This window comes from Fistularia commersonii, chromosome 14 (genome assembly GCF_037954325.1).
Source record: "Fistularia commersonii isolate RoL2024-O1a breed Wild chromosome 14, RoL_Fcom_v1.0, whole genome shotgun sequence".
Lineage (NCBI taxonomy): Eukaryota > Metazoa > Chordata > Actinopteri > Syngnathiformes > Fistulariidae > Fistularia > Fistularia commersonii.
The window spans coordinates 8,157,628-8,178,005 of record NC_141297.1 but is presented as its reverse complement, the minus strand read 5'-3'; the positions used below and the strand labels follow the sequence as shown (position 1 = coordinate 8,178,005).

Sequence of the window (20,378 nt, the reverse complement as noted above, 5' to 3'; positions counted from 1 at the left end):
AAAATAACGTCAATTTCCCCAAAACAGGAAAGAAAAAGACCCCATATTCATTTCTATATTGATATTTAGCAAAGTGATTCAGTTCATTATTAAGTCTGAGAAACAGGCAGTTTTTCATTTTGAAATACAAGCAAAAGAAATTTACAACCCAGCATGCTGGTGTAATTTAAGGAGGGGGAAAAAAAAAATTAAACATGTGGTTTTTAACTCCAACAGCTCAAGCGGCAACAAGTAGACCATATTGTCCAAAAGGGAGAAAAACTAAAACAGATGACCAGACTCTGACACGGAAACAAAACCAAAGTAGATGTCCTGGATTTGAAAACTAAAGTCGTGTGAAAACAGTGACAGGGCTAACAATCAAAACCCCAAACAGGCGGATGTTGATGTATGAGACAACCGTGCAGATTTCAATCCAGAGTTGAACGGTGATAAATCTGTAAACTTTTTTTTTTTGATAATAAACCAGTGTAATTTGGAAAAGACTGTCAGCTAGAGGGCGCAAAATCAGGGGTCAGGCTTCAGCGGCCCGTCGCTTTGCGACTCCCCAGCAGGGGGTTGTTGTGTTTTAAATTCCTGAATGATTGGCAGGCAAATCGGTAGGGAAAGACATCAAAACAATTAAAAAGCAGGGAATGGATGAAGACTAAAACGGGAAACAAAAGGGTCAAAGCCCCACCCTGAAAGAAATGAGGTACCAACTAAAGATTGATAGCACAGATAACACAAATTATTTGAAGTGTTTCAAGTTATTATAGGATCAAAAGCGAAAATGTATGCCTTAAATTTCTTCCCGTTTCCCGTTTCAAGTATTGTTTTTAGAAAATATCATTATCTATTCGCTCTTTGACTTGAATTTGGACCTCTTTGTTCTGATCACATGCTGACAGAGACATCGACAGGACATCCAGACTGTCGTCATGATTAGCAGACAAATGGCAACCAGAACCGCCATCACATCCAGACTGTGATAAGCGTACCACGGTAGCTTGTAGGACTCGGTGCGCAGGTGTCCCGCGCCGCGGTGTCGCATAACGTACTCCGTCCAGAAAACGGCGCTATCGATGGGTTTCATCGGTTTGTCGTGGTGAAGCTTTGACAACCTGAGCATTTTCTCTTTGTAAGCCTTCGTCGGGTCCAACATATTCCTCAGAACCTGTGTCAGACTCTCCGCGTCGAGTCTCGTCACGTCAACCATCTCGGCCACTCCACGGGCCATCAAGCGTACAAGGTTGTCCTCCTGGTCGAAGATGAGGGGAATTCCCAAAACTGGAACCGCGTGGTAGATAGCCTCATAGATACCGTTGGTTCCTCCGTGTGTGACGAATACCTTGGTTTTCGGGTGACCCAGCAGATCGTTTTGAGGCAGCCATTTGACCAGCATGGTGTTGTTGCCAAGAGCGGCCGGCGTTTTCCCCAAATGCCTCCACACGACCTTCTGAGGGAGGTTGGAAAAGGCCAAAGCGATCACCTCGGTGAGCTCGGGGCCGAGGTCGGCGAGCAGCGTTCCCAGAGTCATGACGACCACACCGTGGTCTCCAGAACTTTGCACGAAATCCTCCAGGTCCGCGGGGAGCGGCTCGGAGGGCCTTCCCTGAAATCCCCCGATGTAAACGACATTGGGCATGGTGGGACGAGGGAACTCGAACGCAAAGTCAACCCTCATCAGCCAGAGATCGGCCCCTTGGATCAGGGACATGACCTTGACATCGGGTCCGAAGTAGCGATCGCACACTTCCTGGTAAGGTGGACTAGAGATGTAGTAGTACATGTACACCAAAATGCCATGATAAATGATGTTGTTGAACCTTTGGAAGAAGGTCATTCGGTCAGAGTAAAGTGAGAACAGCTGGGGGACGTAGGATAGAGGCGAGGGAGCGATGGCGAAGTGCGCCTCCCCATTAAAAAGCCAGCGTACATTGTAAACCAAGGGAAGCTTGAGATAATGCGCCAGCAGAACCCCGGCTGGGAATGCGGGATCCGTCAAAAATAGATCGTACCCCGTTTGGTTCAGTTGCGTGATCAGCGTCTTATTTTCCAGGATGCTGACGACTAGTTTGGCGACTACCTGCTGGTTTTCCCGCATCATGCTGAAGATGTTTTGATAAAAGTCCACAAAGGCCCACGGCGAGCCGGCGTTCTTTCGTATGTCTAGCGACCGCTTTAGAAACAAGGTCATAAAAGTCTGGCTCTCGATGTTCTGGGACCGCTCCTGCGCGATGGTGATGGACGTGTAGTGCGACGAGAACTCTGAAACGTACCAACTGGTGGATGAACGCAGCACCGTGATTTGGTGACCCCGGGAGTGAAGGGCCTCCACCAGAATTTTCATGTTCAGCCAGTGGCTTCCGTCTATGGGGTAGACGAGAATTTTCCCACCGTCGCAGCTGGAGGACAGAGTTGCCGAGAAGATCAGGAGGAAGGCCAGGGCTGGATACGGCGCCATCGCTGTGGACGAGACGTAGAGTTTACCGAGTCACCTCTTCCTGTTAACGTTGCTGCGGTCAAGAAGCCTTTTTAAACCATTCCTCATTTTGGGGCCAAAGAAAGGCCAGTAGTTTTTAAATGTTCTTCAAGGAGGATACGAAACGTTTAACAGACACCCAATCGTGCAGATGAGTTGATGTTTCACCCAGGAAGGTACTAGGTTAGCAGCTGGCTAAGACCTGATGGCGCAGGATAGCAACATGTTAATATAGTATCCAGTTAAGTCAGTTTGTTCCCTGACCCCTTCTCGTACTAACTTTCGTCCTCCTGCAATTCAGCGGGTACTTTCGCTGGGTACTTTCTTGAGAAATATCTTTCAGTTTTCATGAATACACATGATGTGTATCTGTTCATTTGGTGACGTTTGACACGGTCAGCCTACACGGTGCTAAAGCTAACTCTGCTTTAGCACAGAGCAAAGAACCAGATCATCGCACACTTTTCCAGTAGCCATTAACACTGTCTTGAAAACATTTCGGCGTACAACAGTCTTGATTTTTTTTTTTTTTTGGATGAACCAATGAATTTAATGATTTTTTTTTTTCTTTTTAGTGGATAATGATATTTTTCCCCCTCATAGCCAGTTATTATTTTCATCATTAGATGTGTTAACCATCTTCTGCTGTTTACATTTCTGCAACACAACACATCTCGCTTTCTGGCTTGGACTGGAATATTTCAATCATACAACAGCAACAAGATCACAATGTCCTGATTTCTATTGCTGTGAACAACAATGGCTCATTATAGTGGTTAACAGCCTCTCTCACACTTACTCTTGACTTCCATTTGTTTTTATTTTTCCCACATCTGCCATTAAGGCCCCAGATGTGGATCCAAACCTCCCATCTCTCCACCATCCCATAGTTGTAGCATTAAGTAGTTTCCAGTACCAGAACAAAGTGATATGTAGAATTTAAGCACATTATCTCGTGATAAGAACTCACACTCAGCTCATCCTTTCTTTCTTCGGGCACATCACACACTTGTACAAACACGGGGACGTTACAGAACCGCAGACGCCGTCCAAAAGAGCTGTTTAAACATTTTGCTTTTTTTTTTTTTAATTTTGGATTTAAGATGAAAGAAAATCACCGTAAAATAAAAATATTCAAACACTAAAGAAAACAGCGGCACCGACGACCGAGAGATTGACAGTAAAATCAGCTCCTCACCTCAGGTCCGTTGGGGCCTTGCCACGCGTCTCCCTGCGCCAGCCGACGTCCTCACGCTAACACGCCGCTCAAACTCCGGCTGAAGCGTAAGTGAATATGTAACCGAGTCCCCGACTGAACTAGTTTCTTTCTCTGCCTGTTTGTTCACGGCCCTCAAAAATCCTCCGCTCCAAGGTTTACAGCTGATTCGCCTTCCTGCAGGAGCGCAATCTGGATGTCATTCTTTCTTTTAAAAAAAAAAAAAAAAAATGTAAAAAAAAAAAAAAAAACGCCCTCTGGACAGAAATTCTGCACCTCATGCTGCTGTTTCTTTCTAGTAATCTTTGTTTTGATTGTATTACTGGGAAGAGGAGACGTTTTCCGGCAAAAAGTGATGCTTTGTCATCGAGAAAAAATGTGAATTGTTTTAATGAATGCGGTTAATGATGCGAACTTCTTAAGCTTGGGCCGGAGCTCGGCGTGCATGTATTCCTCGCCTCGCTCACAAGTTCGAGTTTGGCACGTTTGCCGTTCTCGTTTGGCTTGCAGGACAAAAAGGCTGCACGATAAACTGCCTTCATCCCCTGGAGACGAGAATGAGGAATCGAGGCAATCCTTTTAGAAAGCAGATGAACTTTTGGAGCCCCCAAGTTCTTCATCTTTATTGAGCCATTCATTTTCAAAAGCGTTCCCTTTTTTTTCCCCAAAAAAAGACAATTTCACATACTTTCTTTAGTCAAACTGTCAGCGTGTTGGAGGGCCTAGCGGAGTGAATCTTTTGATATAATTATCTATTGGGTATAACTTCTTCGAAATCACCCTGTAAATTTTAAGTTTAACTTTCACGTTTTTTACTGTGTGTACTAATTATACTGTAATTTTTATTGCAATTATGTAAAAATAAGAATAAGAATAAGAACAACTTTATTTATCTCGAAGGAGAAGGTTGTTGCCAGTTACAAGAAAAACATAACAATAATAAATAATTGCAGAAAATTGTATGAACAGTATAAACAGTAGAAAAAAATATGTATATGTAATATATATGTAAATGTAAATATATGTACATTTATTTATTTTAAAATTCACATATTGCTTTGACCTCACATTTCTAATTATCAATATTAGTTATTTTGACTTGTTTTATAATTATTGCTTATTTACTTTTCTGTTAATTGCATCAGAAGTCCTTTATTATTTTTAAACAACACACACCCAAACCACATTAAAAAAGGGCTTGGTGATACAATCAACTTGGATTGGATAAACTGATCCAGCACTTAAGATTAAGGTAAGCAACATAATTGAATCAAAAATGTCAAACAAGAGTGTTGAGAGGAGGTCAGGGGCGTGGGCAAATTCCCTCACTGCCGTCTCCACAGCCATCTGCACACAGGGAGGTTCGGACCCCGCCCACGCCGACACACACTCCGTTATGTAAAGTAGTTAAATTCTTCTTCGGGTCCAAAGGCAGCTGCCTCGAATCAGTCCGGAGTGATCGTCTCGCTTGGTTTAACCCCAAACTTCTGCTCCCGCTTCCCTCCCTTCACCTCCTAGACAAATAAACCCCAACGCTTACTCAAGGATTCCACCAATGACGTGTTGTGTAGGCGATGGGACGTGGCCCCCGGCTCCGGGCCCCGGGCCCCGGAATAAAATGAATTATAATTTTACTCTAACTCTGATACTTACTGTTTGGTTAAAAAAAAAAAATGGTCATTTTTTTTGTAAAACCATAATATATTTTATTTATTATTTTTTAGAGCTCATTAAGATATGCAATCGCTATATTATATTATTATGAAATAACCGAAGTGCCGGCTCTGAAAATCCTCTAAACCTGAGTAATTGTCTGTAATTAAAGGGAAAAAAAATATCTTGGAATATTTGTAATATTAAAAGATTTGTCATGAATCTTTGGATTTTAATTGAAAATGATTTACATATCTGAAAAAAAAAACAATTAATCACAACAACAAATGCAAATTTGACTTCAAACATAACAGAAGGATGAGTTACTTGTTATATTGTTCCTAAGCGTTGTCTCAGGGTACAAAGTCTGCTTAGATTACATAGAATATTGGACACGCTTCTAAATAATTGCAGTAGAAAGTACGGAGCGAAGATCCCCAGTACTTTCTCCCCGACTGTTTCCGGGTCCTATAATTTACAGCACCTCTTTCCAAGAAACTGTGAGCTTTACTAGCTTACATACGTGCATGTATGCACACACGCCTATATATGAATATATATACACTGGTCATAAAAATAAAGGAAACACTAAAATAACACATCCTAGGTTCTGATTTAATGAAATATTCTTATAAATACTTTGTCATTTACATAGTTGAATGTGCTGACAACAAAATCACATGAAAATTATCAATGGAAATCAAGTATATTTATATATATATATGTGTGTGTGTGTGTGTGTGTGTGAATAAATATAAATGCATATACATTTAGATATATAAAGTACATATGTAATAGAAAGACTCAATATACTGTAGTATTTGTTAAGTGAAGTCATACTGCAGTGTGGACATCTGCTTCACGGCCCCTGCAAGCATGCATCCTTCCAAAGTCATGCATGCACCACCGGTTTTTCATTTCAAATATCACCCCCACCCCCGTCTTCTCCCCTCCCGGTGTATTATATGTTCCGGTGATACGAGACAACACACACACACACACACACACATAGGCTTCACCCCCGTCGACAAAGCTGCTTTAACACTTTAACACAGGCATGCATGTCGAGGGAGCGTTTGGATTTTTGAGTCCGCATCTCCGCACGCCACCCGAATTCCTTTTTTTTTTTTCTTTTTCTATTCATCATTCCCCGCCACGACCTTTGAACCCGCTATCGGCCGACCTCTGACGACCGACTCTCCCCGCTGCCTGTGTACAATGTGAACTCTGGCCCTGGCAAACAGTAAAGGACAAACCCAGCGCGCCGCTATCATATGTCCATGTGTCACGAAAACAGCGGACTGAGAGACGGCTCGGAGCATGTGCATGTGTGTTTTGGAGGGGGTGGGTGTACTGGGGAGGGGGGGAGGGGGGTTACTTGGGCCGGAGGGGTTCAGTTTCTTTAAAAAGAGCATCACTTATTTCGTCCCCGTCCCCCCCCACCCCCCCGCTTGGCCTTTTTAATCGCCGCTCATTCAGCTGCTCGGCGCTCCGCTCAAGATGGAGGCTCCGCGGCTGGAACACATGAGGCGCCGCAGGTGTGACAGTGCAGGTGAGGTCGCGCCACCGGGGCAGGAAGCGGAGAGTGACAGTGTGTGTGTGTGTGTGTGGGTGTGGGTGTTGACATTTAACGGCAGGGCGTCCTGAAGCTGTGAGAGAAACAGCTGTGCCGGGTGTCACTCCACATTCGTCACCTCGGGATTTAAGAGGATCAGTTTTTTTCAGCGGTGCAGACCAAAAACGATTCCGGGTGACGCTTTCAAACTGCTAGATGATGTCACACCTCAACAAACACGACGAGGTGTTTGTAGCCGCAGGCCTGACTTTTGACTTTCTGAGTATTGTGACCTGATAAATTGCACACTTTCCCTATTGCATTGTCTATTGCATTGTTCGCCTTCAGTTCTAGAATGATACAATGCCATAAATTCAGAGGTGAAAAGGTGCAATATGACGTCACATGTCATGGCAGCGAGTGATAAGTTGGGATATATATATCTCCTTCTGGATATTGAAGACTCATAGGTTTGGATGAGAGGGTGAATGTTTATGGTCTCAATGCGGCCCTGTGATTGACAGGTGAAACCCCGCCTCTGGCTCGCCGTCTGCCGGGACTGGCTCGGCCCCCGCTCGATCCTAACGGCAGGATTAGCGGGACGGATTATGAATGAATGAGTTGTGTGACGCGTCAATGGTAACGTACGGCAACGTTCAAGAGAATTACACAAAGACCGCAACGCTTTGGTGACAAACGTGACACTCTGAATACCGATGGACACACAAACAAATCCATGTCCATCCTCGTTCGTCATTTGCTCGCTTCAAATATTCAGCGTCAAGCTAAAGTTACAGGCGTTTGGGTGTTTCTCCAACTCTATATCGTTTTTATGTAAATTCCACCCTTGTGACGGAGCAGGGCTGTATTTTAGGGCTGTTGTTTTCAGTTGTTTCCGGGTTGTTAGTCCAAATACATCCTCCGGGGGCTGTAAATTGTTCGAAAATGTTTAACATGCAGACTTTGGCCCGGTTGTAAACTCTTTATCTCTGTCTGAAATACTTTGTGTACAAGAAATATGGCTTGTCCACATGATTCCAGCTCGACTTTTAGGTGGTTCCACATTCATTTTCAGTTCATCCTCAGTGTGCAAGGGGCCGATGTAGCACGGCGGTGCAAACCTGCCGTTACCTGGTTTAATACGTGGCACTAAACACAAACAAACAAAGGACATGGAGACAATTGTGGACTTGCTTCTTGGTTCGACTTGCCGCACAAAGCAAGAGGAGGCAGGGGAAGGGGAGTCTGTGGAGGTCCTCAGTCATCCAGGTCAAGTTGAATTACTATCAAAATCTTCTTGTCGAATCAACTGGACTTGATTTTCTTCAGTTGAAGACATTTCACTCCTTGTCCAAGAGGCTTCTTCGGTTCTAATGGCCTGTTGGGAGTTTCTGAACATAAAGTGCCAGAGTTGGGTCTAGGTTGCAATGGCTTGTTATGCAAATGGAAGAGTAGATTAGCTGAAACTAGATGGAAGGCCGTTGTTATGCTAACAACGCCTCTGTTAGCGTAACAACGGCTAACAGTGGTGTTGTTAAGTGGGGACAAAGGTACAGCTATTGAGGATTTTATCTGGATTAGAATCTGAATCCCACTGTACTGGGATCAATACCAAGACCGATAAAGAAACGTGGACCAGGCCCATCTGCACCCTCCAAAGAACCTGAGCGGATCCACAACCAGAACCACCCCCTGGTAACTTCCACCTGAGCCTCAGGCCATGTGATCCAAAAGGTTTCACTCCTTTGTGTCACATTCTGAGAAGTTTGGCTTCACCTTTTCAGGTTCTAATCAAGTAAATCCCCAATATTTTGTACTTTTTTCTCCACCTTACGGCCACTTAATTTGCATAAAACCCCCCTTCGACCTAGCTGACTAACTCTCTTATTTGCATAACAAGCCATCATAACCTCGGCCCACAAGCCGTTAGAAGTGAAGAAGCCCCTCCGATGAGGGGCGAAACATCTTCAACTGAAGAACATCAAGCACAAGTGCCAAGATAAGAAGATTTTGACAAGAAAAGAGGCGGGGAGGGCTACATGCTAACATGTAGCGCCCTTGCAGGTTCATGGACGACATTCTCTGGCCAATCAGTCACATTTAAGAATCAGATCAATTCGCTTGGTACGTCATCAGTGCAGGTGCTAAGGAAGTACCGGGTACCTGGTACTATCCCTGCAAAGAGAGCCCGGTCAAGTCACTGCATGCTAGACCTGTGTCGTGGAAAAGGGCCATTCATTTCTTTGAGAGTACAGTTGTACACGAGCGGAGCTTCAGGACAAGCTTGCTCTTACAAAGACAACAATATGTTGTGCGTGTGTTTGTGCTGAAGTAATGGTTAGAGGAACACTCTAACTAACTTTCTGGACGTTCATCAGAAAGTCCAGAAAGTGAATAGAAGACAAAATTCCAGCACTTTCCCAAACAGGAAATGGTGGTCATCTGAGACAAGCGCTGCCCTGGAAACAACTCGCAGGCAATGAGACTCAGAGGCAGTGAAACCACGTGGTGCTCTTTGTTTTGTCAGCGTTAGAACCCGTGAGATCCGTTCAGCGTCGCCAAACTTCTGCTTCCCGCTAATCTCTAGTAGGCTGAGATCAGGCCATGAGTTTTTCTGGGTGTTGGAAATAAGTAGTTTATTCTCGGCAGTTCATTGGACCGGTTATATCGTGCCAGTGTGTCGAGTCTTAGCCTGAAAACACCAAAAGCCTGAGCTAATCTGAAATAAAGGCCCTTACCAAGTATTTTCTCACCGTGAGGTGTGAACTTCGATGTACCCTTTGTATTTAATGTGCACTATGCAAACACTTGTTTTTCTTTACACTGCAATATAATGTCCTTAAAGGGAGAGATACGATGAAGCGAGATGGGAAGATTTTCTCATCCTGTCTCATCCTGGGGAGAGTCCAGACACTCTGTGGAGGAAGCTCATTTTGTAACCGTCATCCTGTTATTTCAGTCACTACCCACAGTTTATGACCAAAAAGGTGAGGGTGGGGACGTAGGTCGACGGGTTAAACAAAGGTTCTGCATTTCAGCTCCTAGCCTTCTTCATCATGACAGCAGGATACAGTTCGTATCTCTGCTTGGGGCAGGATCGAGCCAAGAGAACCATATCATCGGTGAAAAGCAGAGACCCAATCCTGAGTCCACCAAACCGGATCCCTTCTACACCTCCTCGGCAAGGAATTCTGTCCATAAAGGTTATAAACTGAATTGGTGACAAATTGTCGGCCGCTCTGACGGAGTCCATCCCTCACAGGAAGCAAGTCCAACTTACTGCTGGAAATGGGGACCAAGCTCTGGCGCCAGCTGTAGAGGGACTGAACAACCCTTATCAGGGGTCTGGTACCCCATACTCCTGGAGTACCTTCAACAGGACTCCCTGAGGAAGACAGTTGAATGCCTTTTCCAAGTCAACAAAGCGCATGTAGACTGGTTTGGGCAAACTCCCATGCACCCTCAAAGACCCTGCAGATGGTGCAGAGCTGGTCCACTATTCCATGACCAAGACAGAAACCATAATGTTCCTCCCTAATCAGAAGTTTGACTTTCCAACAGACTCTCATCTCAAGGGCCCTTGAATAGACCTTTGAGGTTGAGGTGAGTATGACCATACCGCAGTTCCTTTTCTTGAAGAGGGGGACCGCCACCCCAGTTTTCCAATCCAGAGGCACTGGCCCCAACTCCACATGACTGCAGAGTCATCTCAGCCAAGACATCCAGGGCCTTGAGGAACTCATCCACCCCCAACCACAGAGGAGCTCTTAGAACACCTCTGCAACTTCAGGACTCTGGTTCCTCATTGGAAGGCATCGTAGCTGGACTGAGGGGGTTGACGAAGTTTTACCTTAAACCACAGCATCTCAAGTTGAGGATAGCAGCATCCCAATCCCCACTATACAGGGTTGACAGTGCACTCTTTCCCCCTCCTCTATGGTGCACCAGAATCTCCTTGAGGTAGTTCAGAAGTCGTTCTGCACGGCCTCATGCAAAGGTCTTTTTTTGTCCTGGTGACACTGCATTCCAGGTAGCCTGCCAGTACCCATCAACTGCATCTGGAGCTCAACAGTCCAACAGCTCATTCACACGTCTTGGCAATTTTCCTAATTTTTTCCAATTAACCTTCTGCATATTTTTGGACTGTGGGAGAAAAACCCATGCAGAATCTACAAAATTCCACACAGAAAGGCTTTCAGGTACATGAGAAAAAAAAACATGTTGATGTTAAAGACTAATTTTGCACATCAAATCTCTGTTTTTGAATTTTTCATTTAAAATGACAATTTTATACATGATTTTCTGAAAGAAGACGAAGAAGAACTATTATTACGTGTATTATCATTATTACTATTATTAATAATAGTAAATAGTATAATAATTATAATAATGAATATTATTATATGATAAGTATTATTATCACATAATATTTATTGTTATCGTTATTATTATCTGATAATTATCACGATCATATAATAATAACAATAATAAATAGAGGAATGGTTATTGGGATTATTCTTCCTATTACTAGTACTACCACTATTAATATTGATATATTACATTATAGTATACTATATTATATTATATTATATTAGGTTAGATTAGATTAGATATATACCATTACTTGTAGTAGTAGCACTAATAATAGTAGTAGTAGTATATGAAAATTAACAATAGTGTGAAAATATCATTAAGATAATTATAAAGCATCACAATACAATGTATCTAAACTGAGCTGGTTTGTGATGACATTCTCAATTTTGGAGCGTCTCTTCCTGAAGTCTGCATGAAGTTTCAAGCTGCCCTCTAGAGGTGGAAGAGTTGAAGCGCCTTTTTTGTTTTTCCTGCGCCTCCCTTTTGACAAACACGCTCGTGCACGAATCGTCCTCATCAGAATTCAACAGCAACTCCCTTCCTCTTCATCGTCTGCCCGAACCGACGCGCTCGGACGAGGATCCGGGCATTGTCACCGCGACAGACGTTCATGGCGGTGGATTTAGACACTCCCTCCCGCCCACACATGCACACGCACACGCTGGCAGGCCTTTTTAAATCACGAAACAGACGGAGAGGCAGCATGGCCCCACTGCCCCCTCCTCCTCCCCCGCTTACCATGTACTTCTCCTTAGCAACCGTCAGCTGACCTGCAGTAAGTTGAGTTCAGTGAAGCACATACACACACACACAGTCGTAGACTCAAACGCACACACACACGCACACACACACACAGACTGACAGAGCCGGGCGCCTCAGTCGGTCCCACCGCAGGCCTCATGGCTCTAACCATTCACACGTCTGCGGAGCAGAGAAAACTCATGCAGACCCCTCTGCTGAAGATCTGGGTGCCATGGATGGGCTGCAACCTGAACCGCCGGCGGGGATGTAAGTCCGACCCCGGCTTGAGCATCGCCGTTAAGCTGGCTTCTTACTTCAGCAGCTTGTGTTTACATCCGTGGTAGCGTTAGAGCGTCGCGTTTCCCCACCCCAGCCAGGTCCCGGGCATCTGGTCCGGCCTGTCGGCGGGTGGGGGTGTGGGGATCCGGGGGGGGGGGGGGGGGGGGGGTCGCAGATAGGCAGGGCAGTGGCCTCAGACGCTCGCGGGATGCCAGGTTTCTCTCTCTCTCTCTCACGCACGTGGCAGTGACGTCGTCCTTTGAGGGTTGTGCAGACGCAGCAAACTCCATTCATAATCGAACAGCCTGGAGGCCGACCCCTCACCCAACCCCGGCCCTCCAAGGACACAAACAACGGGACATCCGGGTATTTTCAGGGCACCGCGTTGACAGACGGCGGTACTGTCTGGATCCTGGCGGGTCAGACGAGCTGCGTTGTCTGGGTAGAGGCCGCCACGGGTGGCGTGCGGGGGCGTTCACGACAAGGAGCCGAATTTAGATCAAATTAATATTACACAAGACAGATCCTTTGAGTGTTGCCTTCTCGTGTGGTGTAATTCTGCAGTGTGTAAGTATGACTCCAGTACTAGAATCTGCTGTGCTCCTGTGTCCAGTCCAGTAATACAGTATATTTGTATATCTAAAATACCATTATCCGGTGTTTCATGGCATATTAGTATAACAGTTCATTTTTTACAGTATCTCTCTTGTCTCTTAATCTGGCGACTGAGTATATTTAAAGTAGGTCAAGTGTATTACACTGGTGGATTTGTATATCTCAGGTGTGGGAATGCAGTGTATCAGTATGTAGCAAGTGTGGTACTATATTGTATTCATATATTTCCATTGTAGTCATGTAGTCTACTGTATATTAAGTGTAGTTCTAATGTCTTACTGATAAAATTGTATGTCTATACGGGAACAACACATTAAGTATTCACCCCTGCGATAGTAGTTTGTCTCCGGCCTTGTTTTATTTTGAAATATAAGGCAACTGGACTTGACAAGTGTTTATTTCCTTCTTCTTTTTGCACACCGGGTATTTGTTCAGCGTGTTGATGGGAGCTATTTGCTTGTTGGCTGCTCCTTACATGGTTTTAAGGTGTGTACGCCACACCTGACCAGCAAGTTATGAGAATGAGGAGGGTTGTGGTTTTGGCTTTTTTAAATTTTTTTTGTGCATCCCCGCAAAATGGACCGTGTGTGAGGTAGGTGCAAAACACGTCTTTATATTCAAATCAGAGCAATGAAGAAAATGGAAAGTTGCATCTTTATCAATTCAAGGTCATTTTTCACACTACATATTTGGCCATGAATGAATGTAAACTCTCTATTAGAATGTAAACGATACTATTTTTAGGGTAGATTGTCATTTTTAGTCGAGCTTGGGTTAATATTGATTTTTATTTTAAACCCAAATAATAATAATAATATGTCTCATAGGTAATAAAAACAATAATAATATTTACACCGTCCCAGACAATCCAAGCGAGTCAGCAGTTCCTCCACTCATGGTTCTCCATTCACAGTAATCAGGATAATGAATCAAAAAATAAAAAAAAACACTCATTATCATTTACATCTGCGGTTTGATAACCCGATAAGCATCACTAATTTAAACACAAGATCCAGAAAGGTGTTTATGTCTCACCTCAACTGGTGGTTTTTCACAACTACGCTGCGGTACAAGGTTTGAGCTGTCTCATCAGGCGCACAATCCGTTGCTGAACGATCATGCGATCGGGTTACATCATCCCCTTCTTTACGTCTTTCCGTTTCCCCGCAGCTTCCGTCCCCCAGTTCTGTAACTCCCCCACCATGATCGTGATGGTGGGCTTGCCGGCTCGAGGGAAGACCTACATCTCCAAGAAGCTCACCCGCTACCTGAACTGGATCGGAGTCCCGACGAAAAGTTAGTATCAAATAAGTGAAAACATCGTGACTTTATTTTCTGCAAGCCTGATATTTTTCCCTTCCCCTCCAGTGTTTAACGTTGGCCAGTACCGCAGGCAGGCAGTAAAGACCTACAAGAACTTTGAGTTCTTCAAACCCGACAACGAAGAGGCTATGAGGATCCGCAAGTAAGAGCCACGAGTCCCGTCGCGCACTTCCTCGTCACATGACCTCCATCATCCACTCACGATGCGGTTCTTTGGTTCTCTCGCAGAGCCTGCGCATCCGCCGCCCTGAAAGACGTGGCCGCCTACTTCTCCAAGGAGCAAGGACAAGTAGCGGTGAATCGCCCGAACCCAAACAACGATTAAATATCCAACCTTAATTCACCCACCACCTTTATCACACGGGGACTTGGTGTAAAGTAGCGGTAGTAATGGGGGGAATTTCACCATCGGGTGACTCAGGAAGGGGAATCAGGCCCGATTACTGGTCTCATCTGAGCTCATCTTTGTCAGTTGGGTTGTTGGATATACAGATGAGATGTGTTCACCGACTCTGGGGAAATCGGTGCCTCCGGCGGCGTTCCCTTTTTAATGTGTGGTCATGAAATGAATGGAAACTTTCACACACACGCGTGACCCTTCTGTGAAATTAATCGGTTACACACATGGACAAACGTCTTATTTATAAAAGTGACTTTAGCCCCTTGTTTTACACAAACTGAAAGACTAAGATTAGTATCAGCAACACCCCAATATCAATATAAGCTGAGCTGAGACACTTAAGATGAAATGGCTTTGTAACCAAGCTGTCCACTTTTATAAATCAACCAAGAAACAGATAAATAAACCAGCGTATTCTTACAACATAAACTGACATTTCACATTCCAGAATGTCATGGATTTTCAGCTGAATTTTGGCCCAAACCTGTTCCCACCGCATATTAATAAAAATAAAAAAACTTTATCATCCCGCTGAGGGGTATTTTGTTTTGCAACCGGCAGAGAAACACAAAAAACAACAACCACAAACAACAATAGCACAACACATACCACATACATTCAGCAGGAAAATAAGGTACACGTCACAGGGGCGGTGATTACAATGATATAATTGTGAAGCCAATAGTTTCCATGACGAATGAGTGTTGACATTTATTAGTCCCGTACTCTGGTGCTCAACCAGGATGGCCTCTGCCTTCCTTGTAGCTCTGGTCTTACATCACACAAAAATCATTTACATTTATTTCTAAGGACAAGCGCTCACGCCTGTCCACCAATGCAATCACTCACCAACGGCCCGTGATTGACATCCTTGTAGTTGAGGAGCGACACAATCACTTCAAACTTGATAATGTGTCTGTTTGCATGCTGACTTTGGCACTCATTTGTATATAAACTAAAAGGGGACGATAAAAGCACATCGGATAAAACACCATTTACCCTCACCCTCTGTGGTCTCTCAGTTAAAAAGTCAACTAACCAGCTCGCTCAACCCTAGTCAAGGTTGTAAATGCTGATAAGGCAATTGGCCAAAATGTGTGGTTGAACCTTGTAAGACCCAAAAGAACATCTACCGTGTTTTAGTCACCTGGTTTGAGCCAAACCCAGCCCTTTGGGTCGAGGCTGGGTCTGGTCCTGCCTGGGGAACCTTGTAACATGTATGTCTTTCCAGGTGTTTGACGCCACCAACACCACCAGGGAGCGGAGAGCCATCATCATCAGCTTTGCAAAGGAAAGAGGCTACAAGGCAAGTCAATGTGTGGTGTGGCTTCAATTTAGAGACGAGTTAGAAGCTATTAATTGATTTGTTAATTTTGGTGCCGGTCCAGTCCCCGGTACATTTAACACATCTGAAACCACAGCAGTGACCTTGTGTCAGAGATTTTTTTAGTTTCTTTAAATTCACATCTTCATCTTCTAAAAACGCGTATTTGATTCGACTGTTCAGAAGGTAAACATCAGCCTCTGGTCTGCAGGTGTTCTTCGTGGAATCGATCTGTAACGACCCAGAGATTATTGCGGAGAACATCAAGGTGAGAATCGCTTCGGTAGCATCCGTTCGTCCGCAGAATTTGAAGAGTTTGAGGTTACATTTTTCAATCGTATGCGGAAACTTATCGTCTTTTGCAGCAAGTGAAATTCGGGAGTCCAGATTACGTGGATCGAGACATCGACGAGGCCATGGAAGACTTTGCCCAGCGCATCGAGTGCTACAAGGCCAGCTACGTCACTATAGATGATGAGAAGGACAGGTACTGACACTCGTCAACTAAAATGGTGGAGCGAGTGACATTTGCCTGATTTCTTCCAACGTCCACAGGAAGCTCTCCTACATAAAGATCTTCGAAGTGGGGAAGAAGTACCTGGTGAACCGGGTGCAGGATCACATCCAGAGCAGGATCGTCTACTACCTCATGAACATCCACGTCACGCCCAGGTCCATCTACCTGAGCCGCCACGGCGAGAGCGAGCTCAACCTGCAGGGGCGCATCGGCGGGGATTCGGGCCTTTCACCCCGAGGACACAAAGTCAGTTATTCAGATAGAGGCTCAAAAGAGTTCCATAAATAAAATAAAAAACTAAATACTGTCACCTATCCAGAACTTTCGACAATGCAAAGCCACTATTTAACCCTTTTATTATGTTAAGGGTCAATTCGACCCATTTCACCCATTTGACCCAATGGGTCAAATTGACCCTTAACATAATATGAGGGTTAATTTTATTTTGATTATCCAACGTGTCCTTGAAAAGCATCAGATAAACAAATAAAAAAAATCGGATGCACCGAAATGCGTTTTGCCGAGTCAATCCGATCAAAAAAAAATTTTGAGGGAACTGTAAGCGTGAAAGGATGTAAAATAACGATACTGACGATGAAGCTTCTCTCTGTGCCCAGTACGCCAGCGCTCTGGGCTCCTTCATCAAGAGCCAGCAGATCAGTGACCTGAAGGTTTGGACGAGCCACATGAAGAGGACCATCCAAACCGCCGAGGCCCTGGGCGTCCAGTACGAGCAGTGGAAAGCCCTCAACGAGATTGACGCCGTAGGTTCTTCCCATTTGTATTTCCTTCCACCAATACTGGAACGAACGGCGATAGATTGATGGGAATTGAAATGAAAAAAAAACACTAATACACGGCGTTTCTTCTGCGATTTGATGTTCGCATTTTGACGTTTGGAAGACGTTGTGTTCAAGGTCTGTTCAGTCAGTTGACTCCTTCTTCGTGGGTTCTTCATGTTCTCCTGTCCAGGTGCTCCATCTTCAAAAAATAATCAAAAAATAATCGGCAAGTTCATTGAAAACTAAGTTGTACGTACGTAAATAAGTGATGGGGTGTCTCTGTATGTGGCCCTGTGATTGACAGGTGGCCTGTGCAGGTTAAACCCCGCCCTCGCCCCAGTGCTGTCGAGTCAGCAGACTAGGAGCGTTGCTAATTTTTGTTTTTTCCTTCATTCTTACATTTTTTATGCCACATTTTTTTTCAGGGTGTTTGTGAGGAGTTCACGTACGAGGAGATCCAGCAGAATTTCCCTGAGGAGTTTGCCCTGAGAGACCAGGACAAGTACCGATACCGTTACCCCAAGGGTGAGGTGAGCGCCCTCCGACGCCTTCCTTTGGGCAGGAAGTATCACAGAATGTGTTTGTGTGGAAAAATTCGCTCACACACACACACACGCACACACAAATGAAGTCTTGATATAAATTCTATAAGTTACTACTAGGGGGATAACTACATCTATTTATAAAAGTAGATGGAAACGCTTACCTGTCATTATGACCGAGCTGAAAGTATAGTATTTCAGTGATGAGACAGTTAGCTTAGCTTCCTTTGCATAGCTTAGCATGAAGCCTGTCTCAATTCAAAGACACATTAGTTTAATCTGCCTGCTCAATCTATCTGCAGCATTAATATCGGTATTTTTCTGAATTTATTGCACCTGGATTTTCTGTCTTATCCTCTGGTTAGTTCATTTTATTTTTCATTCAACTTGTTTATTTGCTGTTATGCGATATTACAGCACATTCACTCGGAACTGAGTCAGATTGCAGTTCCAGCGATGGCCACCCGAGGGTTCAAAAACCCTTCTGATTTAGTGCAAACTGCACCTGTGCTGAACTCGACCAATTCAAATCAGATATTTCTCAAAGCCATTGATAATTACTCAGCGAACACTCCCGTCTTTGTTTCTGTCTGTGGCTTCAATATTTAAATGGTAGCTTGACTCCAAAGGGGACTGGAAATCTAATTCTGTTTTTATAGCATTAAAATGAAAAAAAATGTTCCAGTTCAACATTATTTTCAGGCCGTGAGAAATAGATCCGGGCTTCGTGGAACATTCAGGAAATAGAGCCAGTCCATGCTAAGCTAAGCTAACTGTCTCCTGGCTCCGAGACCTGTGGGTAAAGACCGTCTCCACAGCAGACAATTATCTGTCCCTTCCACACCCAAATTAATTCCCCCCAGATGTTTTCTTAGCCAACGAATTGAGCTGCTAAAGCTCCCTAGTTGAGCAACTGGCTGCGTGGCTGATTGTTCTGTCCCCTTGCCAGTCCTACGAAGACCTGGTCCACCGTCTAGAGCCCGTCATCATGGAGCTGGAGAGGCAGGAGAATGTTCTGGTCATCTGCCACCAGGCAGTCATGCGCTGCCTGCTGGCGTACTTCCTGGACAAGCCTTCAGGTACAGACACCCACAGGAATGTCATCCCTCGGGGGGGAAAAAAACAAACTGTATCTGACAGAATTTGCCTTCTCTGTCCTCCGGCGAAGACGAGCTGCCTTATCTCAGATGCCCCCTCCACACGGTCCTCAAACTCACCCCCATAGCCTACGGTGGGTGAGCGTTTTAGCGTTTGACCCAAATCACTGTCATCGTCATTATCATCATGTTAGTGTCTTCTTTTTCGATTGCAGGGTGTCAAGTCGAACCCTTTTTCCTCAACATCGAGGCCGTCAACACGCACAGGGAGAGGCCGGTGGTGAGTTTCAGCCAAAACCTTGTGGCGCGTGGCCCGTTCGCGCCTCAGTTCTCTCGTTAAAACCGAAAAACCTTCACTGCCACATGATATCAATTCTGTTGTTGCAGAATGTTGACGTGAACCGAAACCCGGAGGAGGCGCTGCAGACCGTCCCCGATCACATTTAAAGGCCACATCCGGAAAGGACAGATCACAACCACCGGGGCGGAGTATGTCGGAATCTTGGTTGTCCAAGTAGGTCAGAATGGAGGGCAGCTGGATTTGGACGGAGACACCTTAAGAAGATTCTGGACTCTGGTCCTGAAGGTGTCTTCATCCTGAGGGACTGGAGGGTTTCAGCCACATCAGTGACTTCTTATTGGGCCTGACGTTTATCATTTAGGTTCAATAACCTCCTTATTTTGGAGCACATAGCATAAATCTGAGAGACCATCGAGTTTTCCCTGCTGCAGGGGAGGCTTCGGGGGGCAGAAGGGATGCTGGTTGGAAACCTCTGACGACACCAGGGGGGTGAAGACCGGCACGTCCCCCTGCGTCCACACTGATGGAGACAAAAACATGTGAAGTGTTACTTTCCCAACGCATCCTATTGCTTATTTAAAAACAGTGATAGTATTTCAGGCCCTGGGGATGCGAAACATCTTCAAGTCCAGCTGCCCTTTGACCTTCAACCCTTGGCAACAGTTAAAGGATGGCGAGGCGGCAGAGGAAAAGATGGCGGGCCGCCAATGGGCTTCGAAGACGTGCTATAAGGACACGGGGAGCGACGCACTAGGGCTGTGACCTGGTTCACCTGTCTGTACTTTGTTTGAAGCACAGTTGTAATTGTTTACAAAAGAATTTGGGGGTCAGGGTGCAGATGTATAAAGAGAACTGGATACAGAGTCAGAACACTTTATTCTTGATAGCACATATCAAAGTTAATGTATTAATCACAGGACATTAAATCAATAACACCACTTACTTGCCGCATTATGTCTCCTCCCTCTTGATGTCCTCAGACGCTGCTTTTGAGCTCACTACTGCCACCTTCTGGTGGGCAGATATTACGTTTCTACAAGGCACTTTTGAGGCAATATAAATATTCCATACTCATAAAAAAAAAAAAAATGCGTTTGATTCTTTAATCGTTCAACACCTCTAATTGTAAAACTCCAATTTTTGAATGGAAAAATTAAATGATCAAAAAATTAGTTTGTTAGTATTTAAAGTGTGT

At 44.7% G+C, this 20,378-nt stretch overlaps 2 protein-coding genes across 4 annotated transcripts; one reads left to right on the top strand and one right to left on the bottom strand.

The window, feature by feature from the left end:
- Positions 1 to 416: 416 nt before the first annotated feature.
- On the bottom strand, positions 417 to 3,930 carry LOC147227158 (UDP-glucuronosyltransferase 2B16-like). The gene is made up of 2 exons (XM_086159400.1): positions 3,663 to 3,930; positions 417 to 2,448 (listed from the first exon to the last, which is right to left on the bottom strand). Exon 2 carries the CDS (start codon positions 2,444 to 2,446, stop codon positions 836 to 838), a length of 1,611 nt encoding a protein of 536 aa, XP_086015526.1. The 5' UTR covers positions 2,447 to 2,448; positions 3,663 to 3,930; the 3' UTR covers positions 417 to 835.
- A 2,758-nt stretch (positions 3,931 to 6,688) lies between these two features.
- pfkfb1 (6-phosphofructo-2-kinase/fructose-2,6-biphosphatase 1) lies at positions 6,689 to 20,121 on the top strand. Of its 3 annotated transcripts, none has more exons than XM_086159403.1 (14): positions 6,689 to 6,885; positions 14,068 to 14,193; positions 14,266 to 14,362; positions 14,449 to 14,515; positions 15,852 to 15,926; positions 16,156 to 16,212; positions 16,310 to 16,431; positions 16,500 to 16,707; positions 17,079 to 17,225; positions 17,669 to 17,773; positions 18,735 to 18,864; positions 18,954 to 19,016; positions 19,098 to 19,162; positions 19,270 to 20,121. In XM_086159403.1, exons 1-14 carry the CDS (start codon positions 6,834 to 6,836, stop codon positions 19,327 to 19,329), a joined length of 1,374 nt encoding a protein of 457 aa, XP_086015529.1. In that variant the 5' UTR covers positions 6,689 to 6,833; the 3' UTR covers positions 19,330 to 20,121. The 3 variants fall into 3 exon arrangements, with proteins under 3 accessions (XP_086015529.1, XP_086015527.1, XP_086015530.1); XM_086159401.1 differs by lacking the exon at positions 6,689 to 6,885 and adding an exon at positions 12,105 to 12,270; XM_086159404.1 differs by lacking the exon at positions 6,689 to 6,885 and adding an exon at positions 12,710 to 12,849.
- The last annotated feature ends 257 nt before the right edge of the window (positions 20,122 to 20,378 follow it).

Excerpts from the sequence above, each read along its gene's own strand:
- LOC147227158 (XM_086159400.1), bottom strand. The coding sequence starts at position 2,446 with ATGGCGCCGTATCCAGCCCTGGCCTTCCTCCTGATCTTCTCGGCAACT.
- pfkfb1 (XM_086159401.1), top strand. The coding sequence starts at position 12,162 with ATGGCTCTAACCATTCACACGTCTGCGGAGCAGAGAAAACTCATGCAG. Across the intron at positions 16,708-17,078 it reads TTTCACCCCGAGGACACAAA|TACGCCAGCGCTCTGGGCTC; the intron begins GTCAGTTATTCA and ends CTCTGTGCCCAG. Across the intron at positions 19,163-19,269 it reads CGCACAGGGAGAGGCCGGTG|AATGTTGACGTGAACCGAAA; the intron begins GTGAGTTTCAGC and ends CTGTTGTTGCAG.